Below are 15,715 nucleotides of genomic sequence, written 5' to 3' on the forward strand. Positions count from 1 at the left end.
TTGGGGGCTCCAAAATCACTGCAGATGGTGACTGCAGCCATGAAATTAAAAGACGCTTACTCCTTGGAAGAAAAGTTATGACCAACCTAGATAGCATATTCAAAAGCAGAGACATTACTTTGCCAACTAAGGTCTGTCTAGTCAAGGCTATGGTTTTTCCAGTGGTCATGTATGGATGTGAGAGTTGGACTGTGAAGAAAGCTGAGTGCTGAAGAACTGATGCTTTTGAACTGTGGTGTTGGAGAAGACTCTTGAGAGTCCCTTGGACTGCAAGGAGATCCAACCAGTCCATTCTAAAGGAGATCAGCCCTGGGATTTCTTTGGAAGGAATGATGCTAAAGCTGAAGCTCTAGTACTTTGGCCACCTCATGCGAAGAGTTGACTCATTGGAAAAGACTCTGATGCTGGGAGGGATTGGGGGCAGGAGGAGAAGGGAACGACCGAGGATGAGATGGCTGGATGGCATCACTGACTCAATGGACATGAGTTTGAGTGAACTCCGGGAGTTGGTGATGGACAGGGAGGCCTGGCGTGCTGCGATTCATGGGGTTGCAAAGAGTCGGACACGACTGAGCAACTGAACTGAACTGAAAGAATGAGAATGAGATTTCTTTCCTTCCTCACCAATAGCATTTGGCTCTGGGAGATTTTTGAGACCTGGGATTGTTGTTCCTTTGTCCGTAGACCAGTGCTACACAAAATAACATTCTGCAGTGATGGAAATGGTTTATATCAATACTGTCCAACACAGGGACCACCAGCCACGGATGGCTAGTGAACACGGAAACACGGCTAGCATAACTGAGAAAGTGAATTTTAACTGTGTTTAATTGTCCTCTTGACTTTGATAGCATAATCGGATGGGGTACCATAGTGGACAGCACAGCTCTAGCTCTGAGGTAGAAGAGCTTCTCTTTCTGACATAAATAGATGCGACATTCTAAGGTTATCCAGAGAAGATCAACTGGACTCAACCTTAAAATGTGGGATAAAGTATTTCGAGACAGAAAAAAACAACAAATAAGAAGTATTGGAAAGCTGGCCCAGTCAGAGAACTGCATCTGATTCTCTGTTGCTGGATATTAGTGTTGGGTTGGTTGGGAAAGTAAGTGGTAGGAAGTAAATTCTCTGAGAAGCAAGATCCTAAAGAATCTTGTAAGCCACAGCAAGAGGCTTGGGCTTCACTCTTGAAAATGTGTATGAAGGGTATGATGAATGGTCTGGTATGAAAACTTATTCAGCAGGTAAGCCTTTCAGCTTATCTGGCCAGGGAAAAACCTGCAGGTTGTTGAAGGTTCTCCTGCAATCACTGCTCCCAGGTTGTTTAAGAACTCTGACAAGCAGTCATCTGTGCTACTTAGCAGTACCTCCAGGCCTTGGCACCTCCGAGAGCCACTTCCTGAACTCCAGGAGCCCAGGTTGGCATGAAATGTCTTCCTGAGGTTGAACTGGAAAGAGATGCCCTGGGGATCTCTGCAGACGACACTGTGCAATACTGGGAGCTGGGAGGAGCTGGCTCTGGGGCCTGGATGTAGGGGCAGAGGGGTTACAACCATAGTCCCTAAGATAACTGGAAACACAGTGTTTAAATTTAGATGAAGGATCACCCCAGTTCTCCTCAAATACTTCATTAGAGCTAGAAAACTAGACATCATACAAATAAAATAAAACTTCTACCTTCTCTGGGTTTTTTCCCTCCCTCAATTAAAAAGTTTAGCTATTTGGAGGGGAAGTCTTTGCATCATGGGTTTTTCCTATACTAAAATTTTGAAAGTAATTAAAAACATTGATTTTCATGGACCTTACACATTCTAAAATACAGTGAGCCATAGATTAAAGTTCTCCCATAGCAAAGAAGTGTAAGTTTTACTCTGAAAAGTAAAAAGTAGGGCTTTTTTGTTGCAAAGATTGTCATAAGATACTACTGTGCTATTGGGAGTTGTTTTTCTTTGTTTCACCCGAATCTCTGATACCTGCTTTGATCTGAATTTGGTTGATAAACTTTGTAGTATGTTTGAATCTTACAAAGACTGCGGGTTTTGTAGACTTCCTCAGGTTCATGGTGACTCAGACCATCTTACACTCCTAGTGCTGATTTCCAGGAGAAACAAAGTGAGAACCAAAAAGAAAATAAATCTGCCCCGTTATTAAATTTGTGGTCCCGATGCCTGCTGTTGTTACCACTGTAACAGCCAGGGGTTAAACTGTCAGTCTGACAACTTGTAAAGCTCTTTATCATAGAAAACAAGAAAAATCAATGCCGAATTACCTAAGGAATATTATTGATGACCTAAATGTCATTTTCTGTTTTTATTACTTTTCATTGTATTTAGCTTGTAATTCAAACTGCTTTCTAATTAATTTGGTTTGGCTCAGTTGGAAATAGAAAAAGCTAACTATCTAATAGGTGACATATGTCACAGAAAAACCTTACAACACCCCTTCTTCCCCAAGATCAATCAGCCATGAAACAACTTACCCAACTCTTGTTTTTCTAGCAAATTCTTAAGAAATAACAATCAAATTAAATTTGTCTAGTCCAAAGAACCGGGGAGAAACATGAATGAGCCAAAGTGACCTGAAAGCCCAGTTTTATCTAGCTATAATCTCTTTCCTAGCTGTTAAAATATCCCGAAGCACTCGATCATGTTGCATTTTCGTTTCAGAGCCATGTGTTGTATTTGCCAAGTGCACATGGTCCTGATTTGAACCGCGAGTTCCCCGGCTGTTAAGCAGAGCTCTCGGCTGGCTCAGACCAGGTCTTGAGTAGGTCAAAGGCCGAGAGCCTACATCTTGGTTAGATCTTACCCTCATGGAAACCAGAAGCCTGGGTCAGGGCAGCGGTGCCTGGGCCAGCCCCTGATTAGATTAGATCTACATTTATCAACTACACAGAGAGTACACTTAACCTTTCAACTCAAGAGTTTAGATGTATCTTTATTTTCAAATGAAAAGGTGAATATTATCCTGCCAAAGTCTTGGTCCAATAGCAATGGAGTATAACATACAGCTTTTTTAAATTTCATCTACTACCAGCTTTAACCAGCAGCAACATGTAAGCATTTTATCTGTTTTCCAAATTTCACAAGTATGATATTTTGACATTTACAGGAAACTACTTTATCATTTTACACCCCTTTCATTTTTTATAGGAATTTAATGTTTGTCTTTGGTTTCTATGTAGCTTTATCTCTATTTGTTCATTTATTTCGATTGAGACTAGAGCTACTCTATCAGTAAATAATAGATAGGTCCATATCATGAAAATCCATATGTGGAAGAGGCTGTAAACTACTTTTATTTTATTTTATTATTTTTTTTTTGTAAACTACTTTTAAAAATCTGATTTTTTTTTAATTCCCCTAAGTATTTGGCTTAAATATTGCTTTGAAATGATATTTCTTCAGAATTGTATTGTTTGATTCTCTGCAAAGTTGTCATTAAACTTCCAATGAGACATATTAAATGATACAGTTTGAGAATGGGTTTTTACAGTTCTATTGAGTCACTTTTTCGGGAGGCGCCTTTGATGTCTATGACTGCCGGGTAGTCTTACCTCACAGATTCAGGGTCTGCCAGGGGTATCCATTGTCCCCCAGTTCTCTGTTGGAGAAATTCCTGAAACGATAATGGTAGTGATGAGACCAGACATGGGGAATGGTCTGAGTCCACTAGAAGGGTCCAGACCTCATTGTTCATTCATGTATTCACTGACTCCTTATTGAGTGTCTCCTATGTTCTAGGGACCTGGGCTTGGGTCAGGTAGTGGATAGAAGGTCCTGCTGTCTTGGAGCTAACTTTCTAAATTCTTCAACGTCAGTATCCCTGTCTTGTGCCAACACAAGGTTGTATGCAACTGTGCATTGTGACCTGCAAGATACAGTTACTCTTCATTTTAAAAGGATTGCTTTTCTTGTCGTCACAGTGTTTCTGCAATCTGCTTGTTCAGTTAAGTAAACTCATTTCATGTGTCTTTTATAGAATTCCAGCCCCGAATATGGGCTTAAAGAGGGGAAAGGCTGTGAAGGGCTTTTCAGAGAAATAATTATTTCCCAAATAAAAGAAAGATAAAATGAAATAATTTGAATTGTATTGGAAGTGGTTGCTATTCACCTCAATATAGTGGTCTCTTCTTTTTCTCATTTATGTGTAATCTGAATCTTAGAGCCATTTTGAACTTTGTTTGGTCAGTTCACTTTCATTCTGAAATAATTTTTTAAAATATAGGAATTTCATTTAAAAACTTAGTTTCAAAAACTGTGTGAATCATTGTTTTTACCTTGATATTTTTGATGCCAAATTTCTGATCTCAAGGTTGTATCATTTTAAAGGTTATTCTGAATTTTTATATTTACCATAGAAATAACTATATCAGCAGGAAGCATCATCTTGATTGTTGTCAATAGGCACGTCTTTTATGGCACTTAATTTACTGAATATGGATTTGATAGGCTAATAAATCAATAACATGTATTGAGCAATCAGTGTAAATAGAATACAAATATTTTCATAATTGTGGCCAAAATTAGTGATGGGGGAAATGAATCCACTTAGATTAGACTATTAGATTATTTTTATAATTTATAATAAAATATATAACCTGAACCAGTCCAGGTTCAATGCATGAGACAGGGTGCCCTGGGGTGGTGCACTGGGATGATCCAGAGGGGTGGGATGGGGAGGAAGGTGGGAGGGGGGGTTCAGGATGAGGAACACACATGTACACCCATGGCAGATTCATGTCAATGTATGGCAGAACCACTACAATATTATAAAGTAATTAGCCTCCAATTAAAATGAATAAATTTATATTTTAATTTTTATTATTATATTTATTTAATTATTATACTTATTTGATTATTATATAATTATTATATTATTTTTATAATTTTCTCAGTTTTAAATAAATACCTGTACCCTCACAAACTACCAAAGTCACTTTCTCACTTCAGTCATCTAATGTTGAACAGCCCTTTTTGAGCTACTCTGTTGATTGCTAGATCGATTGGAAAATAATGGTCCACCCCCCTTTTACCCTGGTTTTTCAGAAACCTATTTTGTATTTGAGGGTTATCAGCATCCAGCTATCAACACCACCCACTATTGACTTTCCAGACGTCTGATCAACATTCAGATAATATTTGTTGAGCTCCCACTGCATACTAAGCTCTGTTCTAGATTATTGAGTCTGTCTTCATATTTTTTAAGGTGATTGGAAAAGTATGACTCATGATCTAGATAATTCTACTGGGGAGTTAGCATTGGAACTGGAGGCCTCTGAATCTTCTGGAGGCCTTCTGGGTCTTCACATGCTTCATGTTAGAATATTCCTGCCCCTTGTGGCGAGAATGCAGCATTCTGAATGCTCCAGAAGGAATCCTGAATACCAAATACCAAGCAAGTTACCCCAGCCCTGGCTTAGAATGTTGATACCTGCATCGCTCTCATGTACATTTTCTAGGTTGTTGGTTTCATTACAATCTTTCTGCTGCCTCTCACCCACTGCTGTTAGAAGTTTTGAAGCTGCTGAGCCCCCCAGAGTCAGACTGGGGGTATAACTTGAGGAAGTAGAGAGAGAGGTAGAGTCCCTGAGCTCTCACAGTGCTACATGGAGACTGAAACTCCTTTTTCTCGTTGTTGGTATTTAAAATACTTTAGCAAGATTCCTTTCTGCATGAGGCTGCTTTCCACATTCATATCTTTTGCAACCATTTTCTCCCCCTCCTTGTACTTTTCTCTATAGAGAAATAGTATCTATGAGACTTGATTGTGAAATGTTTCTTAGAATTAAATCAATAACACTTTAAGGTTTTCCGGCTCAATTTGTATATATTTGTCTTGGAATATAGTACCCATCTCTCCGGCATGCAATTTTGTAGTTGTTTGGATGTTGGTTTCAGGGTGGGAGGGGAGGAAGTTATATTTTTAGCTATAGTGATTCTCTTTGTAAATGGTGTACACTGTAGTCTGTCCTCCAGTTGATTTACTGCATATGGAACCAACTCACTCTTAAGTACACTCTACAATTTCAGTGGTTTACAAAACCAATAAAAATATAAAATGCTGAAATAAATATTTAAGATTCCTTTTCTGCATTGCACTGAAGATATGATGAAAATAAATTTTAAAAGAAAGTATTTGCACTTGAGGAATTCAGGTAAAAGTCATGAAGCTATAATTAAAAGCAGAGTTGTAGGGACCAAGTAAAATTTGGGAGAGATGATTAAACTTTACTGTTCATCTTATTTTTATCTTATATTCATTTAAACAAAGCCAATCTTGATGGACTATAAAATATACCATATGTTGTCATTTAAAAATAAAGTTCTGTATTGAAGTTTAGCATGTCTATCCTGTGGCTATATGCCACCACTCCCTGCATCAGAATCCTTCTCAACACAGGGCTTCAAGGAAGCCCTGCGAACCTATTTTCTGTCTCAGTTTTAGATACATCCCCAGCCTTTCTCCCCCTTCATGACCATCAGCTCTAGCTGGAATGGTTGTCTTATTCCCTTACACATATGCCAGACCCTTCCATCAAAGGCCATCTCACAGCCCATCTTCTACTTAAGTCCAGCTTCTTTCTTCAGTGTTCAAAGCACATTCCCTACACAGATACCAGGGCAGAAGTGGAGGGCAGGATGAACTGAGAGATTAAGATTGACATCTATACATTACCATGTATAAAATAGATAGCTAGTGGGAAGCTGCTGTATAGCGCAGGGAGCTCAGCTCAGCGCTCTGTGATGACCTAGAGGAGAGGGACGAGAGGTGGGCGGGAGGGAGGTCCAAGAGGGGAGGGGATATATATACACACACATATATCTGATTCACCTCGTTGTACAGCAGAAACTAAAGCAATGTTTTAAAGCAATTATATTTCAATTTTTAGAATTTTAAAAAATAAAAAGCCTTTCCTGGAGACTGCAGCCCAAATAGAGAGCTCAGTGTTTCCCAAACCTGGCTGCACATCAGAACTAATAGAGGCACTTGTTTCAACTCTAACTTCCTCCAGACCTACTAAATCAGACCCACTGGGTTTGAGACCTAGGAAACAGCATTTTATCAAGCTCTCCAGCTGATTCTGATACAACTACCTAATATTCTCCCTTGATGTTTTGGGGGCCACTGGTGTAATGGAAAGAATCAATAATTCTGGAGTTTGTTGGACCTAAGTTCAAATTTCAGTACCTGCCAAGGTGCTCAGGTTACCAGACCTCAGTGGGACTTAGGTCCAGCAGACTACAAAATTATAATCTCTTTCCCAAAGAACTTTCTGGGAGAAAACTCTGATGCTATACGGGTTTAAGAAGCCACCCAGCTAAGCTGATACATTGGATAGTTTGAATATAGTAGTCTGAAGGTGGTCTAGTGAAACAGGCTGCTTTCCTGAGTGGCATATGGTAGCCAGTCTCTCTTTGTGTGTGGTCATACTGTACTGAGTATCAGCAGTGTTCCCCTCTCTCCCCTTCTTTAAAATGCAAATAAGGTTTACTGCCTTTGATCCAGAACTGGATTCCAACTGGAGAGTGAGTCTTGATTTCCTAAAATGCCGGAGCACTCCACCCATGGTGAGTCAAGATATGGAACTGTTTGTGCCAATAGGGGACCTGAAACTATTTTTAGACAATTTAGAGATTTCAATGTCATTTAAAGAGGATTTTCCTTTTTTTTTTTTTTTTCATTCAGAAGAGAACTGTAGATTCTTAGAACTAGAAGGAGGCTCAGAAACCATCTCATTCAGCCCTCTTGTTAGTTCTTAGTGAGTTAGTGCCAGCAAATGCTTAGATCAGAAAATCTCGTTAGCTCACCAGAATTAGTTCAGAAACCTTCAAATTGGACATGTATAAGCCAAAATTATACAGCATTTTAAATTGTTTTAAACTGTAAGTTTAAAATGGTTACAGTCATTTTTAGTATAATTATATTGACTAGTATAGATTGCTTTTAGAGATGGATTTCTTTACAAACTACCATATTTAGACAATGCCTCCTCCCCTACCTTCTCCCTACAGCTTTTGAAGAGGAATCCTCTTCTCAACCAATAGGCTGATTTGATTAACAGCAGTGAACAACTTTGAAGACTTAACCATAATCAACCTCATTTGCTATGAGAAAAAGAAAATATGTTTGTTTCTTACTAAGCATTTATTATGAGATGGACCCTGGACCAGTGCTTTTATATACATTAATTCTGTGGATATCATTTATTAATCCTTACAGCCATCCTGAGAGTAGATATTATTATTTCTGTTTCACTCATAAGGTAACTGAGGCCTGCTTAAAGTCAGATAACTGCTAAGTGGCTGAGCATGGGATCCAATCTAGGTCCAACTTCAGGGGTTCTAAACAGCAATTAATGATATTAGATCATGATTTAGCCTGAGGTTCCTAAAATTTTGAGTTAAATATTGATTAAAACTATGAACTTTCTCCCCTGTGTAACTTTGTACACATACAAAATTTTGCCTATGAAATTGACCCTTAAAGAGCAGGGGTTTGAACTGTGGAGGTCCACTTAGAGGTGGATTTTTTTTTGAGTCCATGAATACAGTCCTATGGTTTACCGTCTGCAGTTGACTGAATCTGCAGATAAGGAGGGCAGACTATGGGACTTGAACATCACAGATTTTGGTATCTGTGGCAGGTCCTGGAACCAATGGCCCATGGATACATAGGGTCGATTGTAGTTTCAGAAGATTCAGACTCCCTGAAACCCGTGCTACCCAATGAGTGCAAACCTCCAGATTCGGCTTGACAGTAAAGATTGTTAACTAATTACGAGGTAAATAAACAATTTCCTCATGTCCTTCACATATTGATTTTAGCATCTCAGATAGGAATAGGAAGGGGTACTCTAGTTAATTCTGTGAATGTATTCCATTGGACTTGGATATATGTTACAACTGGGAGTTCACATTCCTCTTTTTGAGTGAGCAGTGACACCATTTTTTTAGATTCCTTTTTTGGTTTTTGTTTAGAAATCATGCTCTCACACTAACTTTTGCAAATATAAATAATAATAGTAATAGAATTTTAAAAATAATAGGGCCAAGAGGTACCTGAGAGATCATCTAGTACCACCTTTTACAGATGAGATAAGAAAGTCTCTGGGACTCTCTCAAGGTCACACAGCCAATTAGTCAGGGTCAAGCTTGGAGTCCCAGTGCTTTTCCTATTGTACAGACTGAAATATTAGTTCATGGCAAACATATTCAAAGAAATAGCAGGTACCCATTTTGTATCTTGAGTCCATTCCTTTCCAAACTGCTAAAGCATGTTCTTGCTTGACTGAAAATAAAACAGTAACAAGAGATTTAGCACAAATATTCATTTCAGTCCTATTAAAGTTCAGGGAGAAGCTGAACTGCACATTCAGGAATGTAGCCTGGAGGCCAAGAGCCGTGATGCCACAGTGAGATTGGGAATACTGGCCTGTTGGATGGACCCGTAGTCTGGGTTATCAGCTCAGTGGTTTTACTGAGCTCAGTTAATCCTTTGCATTTAACCCATGAACACTTTTTGGGCATCAGACTGTGCGCCAGGCCATATGCTGGCCCTTGAAACATGGGGACACCTAAGATCCAATCCCTGTTGTCACAGAGATCTCAGGCATTGTGGGGAACCAATATAGCTCTTACTCCCAGAACATTTTACTCAGTGAAGGAGAGAGCATACTCAATGTCATTCATATTCCAGACAGCATCTTGGAGGCATTCCTCCTTAGAGAAATGGCTTAGTTCCTCAAAGGTTTTCTTCTTGGAGGAAAATATTTTCAGTTTGTGTTAGCAGAGTATTGGCTAGGATACATAGTTTTTTCTTCAACAGCAGTTCCTCTTCCAGAAGTAGTCATAGATCAAAACCAGACTAATTAAGAAATAGGAGCTGGTTTTCTTTCACAAGGCCAATAATTACCAACCCTGGATTTTCAAGGTTGTCTCCAATGATCTTAAGGGACATTGAAAAATTCCCAGAATAAAAGTAATTCTCATTCCCCGTAATTTATAACCCAAATACATATAAGGAATTCACACCACAGTAAAAAGTTAGTGGTATGGCAAAAACAAACTATACAAGGAGAAGCTGGACTCCCAAAAGTGGGTGGGTGGGGTTATTCTGTTAGGTCAGCAAAAATGTGATGATGTAGCCATTAACAGCCATTCACCTTTTACAAGAAAATGAATATAAACTACATCTTAATACCACTTATTCACTTCTAGTCAGTCATCACTCTCAAAGTGAACTAATCATTCAACATGTTGGTTCTTATTTTAAGATGATTCTGTACTAAGCTGTGAAATGGTAGTGGCATTTTCAGATTTTAAGTTTTTGTGATATTTTAAGTTATAAACAACTCTTTCAAACCAGGAGAGAGAGAAAAAGAGAGCATGAGCAAGCATGATTGTGTGTGTGTGTTGATATGAACAAACGTATGCAAGAGTTTTTCATCAGGGATTTCTCAATGCATTATAATGCAAATTGCATTTTTAAACCAGCCAAACTATTGATGGCTTTATTGAATGGAATAATTTATTTCATAAGTATTTTAGTCAGATGACATTTCATCATCAAACAACAGTAAACACAATAACCATTTCCCATAAGACTATTCTCTTGAGCCAAGGGCTTAAAAAAGAAAATAAAACTTGCCTTGTTCCAAACATAGCATTGTACTAAACAGTTGTTTATTTCACTAGAAAAGAAAAGAGTTCTGCCAGCCAGACGTGGTGGACCAGAAAAACATACCGCTATGTCAGATCATCCCAAGAAATCTCCATTTTTTTCTTCCTTTCCTAATAATGTTTGACAAGTAGAGATGAATTTTTAAAATCCAAGTCTCTTTTATGCCATTCATTGGGATAATACTATAAAATCTCTCCTCGGGTACTCAGAGTATTACAACATCAATGACCTGTCAGCAGCTGCATACAGTTTTTCTTTTTAAGACTGTGTAAAGCTATGGTTAAATTCTAATTTTCTAAAATAGGTTTAAGTATGGGGCGAGCCAAAATTAGGTGCACTTTTCTTGCTAGAAATCAGACCACAAATTGCACATTGTACTTACAAAGATGATTAAGGCGGTCCAGCCGCACACCAGCAGTTCAGCAGATTAATTGGAGCATGCAGATTTGTGTAAAAACATATGTTGGGACTGGTGAAACCTATTTTTTTTTAATGCTGTTCAAAAGTTTTTTTATATTTTTATTTCAAGTTCCACTGTATAATTTGTACATTATCTAATTCTCCCCTAAAAGTCTCAAATTCATATATGCCAGGGGTCCAATATTTAGGGGGTTTTGTCAAAATGGAAATGCCTTATTGGTATCTTTCTCCCAATTAGCTGGTGGCAACCTTTTTCACTTAGTAAACCTCAAAGTGTTCATTATTTTAAAATTGTTGCATGATGAAACCAGAGCGACTTGTTTAAACAAGGCATAGACTTGGGAGCCAAGTGGAGCTGGAGCCTTTGAGCCCTGATTCACAAGGACATGTAGTGAGCACTTGGGAAATATAAGTTGGAATTTGCTGGAAAATGTGAATTAAGAATAACTCTCGAAGATTTGAGATCAAGTATGCAAAGTGCCTGGCAGAGTGCCTGGTGCTTAGCGGAGAGCTCAGTGTAGCGTGGGGAGGAGGGTGGAAGTGGTAGCTGAGGCAACACAGTGGAGGATGATCGTGGTAGCTCTGCCTGTGGTGGGAGTGAACTTGGACATCTAGGCAGTTAAGTCAGTTATTTCAGGGGGAAAAAAGCAAGCGGTACTTACTTAAAGCAGCTGTAAAGAGCTTCACATGTAAATTTCTTGCCGTGTTCCTAAGATGCAACAATCACTGCAAAGTTCAATGAACACTTGGTGCCCTTATATGCTTAAGACTATGTCTGCTCTAAAGTTTTCTGTTGCTCTTATTATATTTACTTTTCAGCAGTGAAAAAGAATCTCTCATTCTGTGGCTAAAATCCCAGTCTCTCGTGAAGTTTGTTATTGTTGGAATTTAGCTGGATCTCATCTTAAACAATGCTTAAATCTTGAGTTATCCAGTCTCAGCTTTCCCTTTGGTTCTGTTTGGTAAGTAAATCCCTCCTTTGTTTCTCAGTTTCTTCACATACTGGGTATCTCTCCTCCCCTCTGCTATTTTTCCCTGCAGTCCCATAAACATAATTGTTGCACCATGGCGACTCTTGTAGAAATAGGCTGGAGTTCCTGTGGACACCATTTTCAAGATAGTTCCATGCTTCTTTCTTGGTACTGCAAGTGGATGACTTCCCACCCAAGTGAAACCAGCAAGTACTGCTAAGTGCTGTTTTATTTGGACTGTAGGAGATTGGGTTATCTTTCTGAATGATCTATGGGATTGAGTCCAGATGTCAGAGTACCATCCTGTAAAGTCTAGTTTGCTTGCACATATTCACCAAAAAGGGCCTCTGTGATTCTTTCCTTTGTATATTTCTGAGACTGGATTAACATTACATGGAGCAAGTTCCAGGTCATTGATCCATCCAAAGGAAAATACCTGTTAAGTCAATCACAGAACAGCTCAGGCTGTTCTCATATACTTGGGCTCCCAACATAGCAGAATTATAATTGTAGCAATTTTGCCAAAAAGAGGTACTAGGAAGTGATGACCACTAATTTTAGTAATTTTTCTGATGTTCTTCTGGATCCTGCTGTTAACTAAAGAGAAGAGTTTGATGGGCCATATGCTTGGACTAACTAGGCTTCAGTTGTTCATCTGAAAAAAAGTTGGATGACCATTAATATTTTGAGAGTGCATGACTTACTAACCCATTATAGTAATTAAGTAATTACTCAATTGAGCAGCCATTATAGGGGAAACTTAGCCCAGAACACCTCTGAGGCAGATGAGTGCAAGTGACACTGATATACATATGCATGTATATATATACTTTAGTTCAAAAAAGAGTCACTGATCATAGCCTGAGCTGGTGATTGGACTTGGTGATTGGGCTTTTTGCACATTGTGGTTTAATAACTGTCTCTCCTGTGACTTTCTCTATGAAACTGTTCCCATTACTGTGTGCAGATAGCTAATTGGAAGTCAAGCACCTCGCAGGAGGTCAAATTTTTTTGCAGAAAGAATCAGTAATAATTCTTGAACCCAGGATTTATTATAACTGAGAAACTGCTTTCCCAAAGTTTAATTTAACCCTTCATTTGTTAGTTTGACTCACTTTTATACCAAATAAACAACTGAATCCATACTGCTCATAGTGGTTGCACAAACACCCAAAAGACCTTTTATAGTATTGGCTGCTGCTACTGCTGCTAAGTCACTTCAGTCGTGTCCGACTCTGTGCGACCCCACAGACAGCAGCCCACCAGGCTCCACCGTCCCTGGGATTCTCCAGGCAAGAATACTGGAGTGGGTTGCCATTTTCTTCTGCAGTGGATGAAAGTGAAAAGTGAAAGTGAAGTCATTCAGTCATGTCCGACTCTGTGTGACCCCATGGACTGCAGCCCACCAGGCTCCTCTGTCCATGGGATTTTCCAGGCAAGAGTACTGGAGTGGGCTGCCATTGCCTTCTCCATAGTATTGGCTAATATTTTAATAATTCTACATAAAACTTCATTAAATTGAGATCAACAAGTTACACCAGACATGGGGATTATAAAGTATTTTGATCTAATACAAAGCTTATTGGGCTTCCCAGGTGGCGCAGTGGTAAAGAATCCGCCTGCCAGTACAGGAGACGCAGAAGACTGGGTTCAATCCCTGGGTCAGGAAGATCTCCTAGCAGAGGACATGGCAACCCATTCCAATATTCTTGCCTGGAGAATCCCATGGACAGAGGAACCTGTCGGGCTACAGTCCAGGGGGTTGCAAAGAGTCAGATATAACTGAAGGACTAAGCATACATACACACAGTTTATTAATCCTAACTTCCCATAGATTCCAGAGTTTAAATTCTGACAATGTTCATCCAGTAAGAGAACATTAAGAAGAAACAAATAAGGAATATTTCTAAATTAGCTTGCATGTCCTTAATATAAAATTCATTTCATTTTTAATTTGAGTTCGAGGCAACAAAGCCAGAAATACATATTTTTAAAGTAACTTTTGATTCCTTTAGTTAAAATCTCAGTTCTCAGTCCTGTGTGAATGAATGGTACACATTGGGTTACATTCTTTATCTCCTCCTAACTCTGCTTAACAATACTACTAATCTTTTTTTTTTTAATAATTTTTATAAACTGTAGTATTTCTGAAATTGTGCTAGACGTATACACATTTCAAAGATGTAGATATTTGTCTGCCGTGTGTATGATATACTCCTCCTCAGTGGACCCATCATCTCATTGTAACAGCCCTTCATTTTTATTCTATCAGTATTCAAATCTTTTTGTCTGTGTCCTTCTGGTTGGGTTTATGGACACAGCTCCCAGAAGGTCAGTGTTTTGTGTGTATGAGATCCTATGTGTGTGCTCAGTCACTTCAGTCATGTCTGACCCTTTGTGACCCCGTAGACTGTGGCCTGCCAGGCTCCTCTGTCCATGGGATTCTCCAGGCAAGAATACTAGAGTAGGTTGCCATGCCCTCCTCCAGAGGATCTTCCTGTCCCAGGGGATCAAACCCACATCTCCTGTGCCTCCTGCATTGCAGGTGGATTCTTTACTGCTGAGCCCCCAGGGAAGCCCAGGAGATCCTATTAGACGCCAGTATATGAGTCACTCGGGCTCCCCTCGTGGCTCAGATGGTAAAGAATCTCCCTGCAGTGCACCCATTCTAGTATTCTTGCCTGGAGAATTCCATGGAACTATGATACAGTCACAAAGAATGGGACACTACTGAGCAACTTTTACTTTTTCTTTTCATATAAGCCACCCATACATTACCTGCCACCCACCCTACCTCTAACCTGCTCTCGTTCTCTTCCCGCTGTCTCTCATCTGCACTGGGGGTCTCTACTTCCCCACGTCTCCGCAGTCTTTCGACAACAGCTGGTACACAGCAGCTGCTCACCAGACGCAGCACAGGTGAGCACCCTGACCACTTTTCTCTCTTTAACACTGTTAAGCCCACCCCTTGACTTTCTGATCCCACGCTTTCCTGATTCTCCTTCTACCCTGTTAGCACCTCTCTAACAGGAGCTGCACAACCTTCTTGGCTGGTTCCCCTTCCTCCATAGCTCCTGACATTCTCAGTCCCCCATTTCCATCCTCAAACCCCCTCTCTCTCTTTACTCGCTTAGCCAAATCTTGTCTGCATGTCTGTCTTCCAAATTTGTACCATCCATTTAGATCTTCTCCTTAAGTTCCATTCTTTTAACTGCACTGATTTTCAAACTGGCTCCTAGGGAGGCTCCTTTGTACCAGACACAAATGCTTGTATTCTTATCCTTGCCCTGTCCATACCCTTCCTTCTCAATCTCACATTCTTCTCTCAGCCTTGAAAACCAAGTAGCAATTTCAACTCTTTAGTGAAATCTCCCTCACTGTCACCCCTCTACCTCCCCCTCAACACCACTGAAATGTGGTCGATTTTCAGAAATTACAGCACAGTAGTTAGTAACTATACTTTCATGTTCTGAACTTACATTTTCATTTCCATCAGCAAGGATACTAGATATTTTTACCTTCTAAGCCCCTTACCATTTAACCTCCCTATAATCACTTATACATAACATTTAACGTTACTCAGTCTTTTCTTATTTAAATATCCTCTCTCATTTGATCCAGAACTATCCTAAGATTATAAT

General features: G+C 39.5%; 1 protein-coding gene across 9 annotated transcripts in view; it reads left to right on the forward strand.

Annotated features, from left to right (window-relative positions):
* CDIN1 (CDAN1 interacting nuclease 1) overlaps positions 1 to 15,715 on the forward strand; it is a 234,008-nt gene that overhangs the window by 195,849 nt on the left and 22,444 nt on the right. For 2 of the 9 annotated variants that reach the window (XM_042252242.2, XM_042252243.2), the window contains one exon: positions 7,490 to 11,932. The exons of 4 other annotated variants lie outside the window; for them this stretch is intronic. In XM_042252242.2, the coding sequence (XP_042108176.1) occupies positions 7,490 to 7,763 (274 nt within the window). In that variant the 3' untranslated portion in view covers positions 7,764 to 11,932. Of the gene's footprint in view, positions 2,136 to 7,489; positions 14,994 to 15,715 lie in introns of those variants that run through there. 3 more of the 9 variants (XR_009601350.1, XM_060418575.1, XM_012181162.5) reach the window with 3 other exon arrangements.

Source organism: Ovis aries, chromosome 7 (assembly GCF_016772045.2).
Source record: "Ovis aries strain OAR_USU_Benz2616 breed Rambouillet chromosome 7, ARS-UI_Ramb_v3.0, whole genome shotgun sequence".
NCBI lineage: Eukaryota > Metazoa > Chordata > Mammalia > Artiodactyla > Bovidae > Ovis > Ovis aries.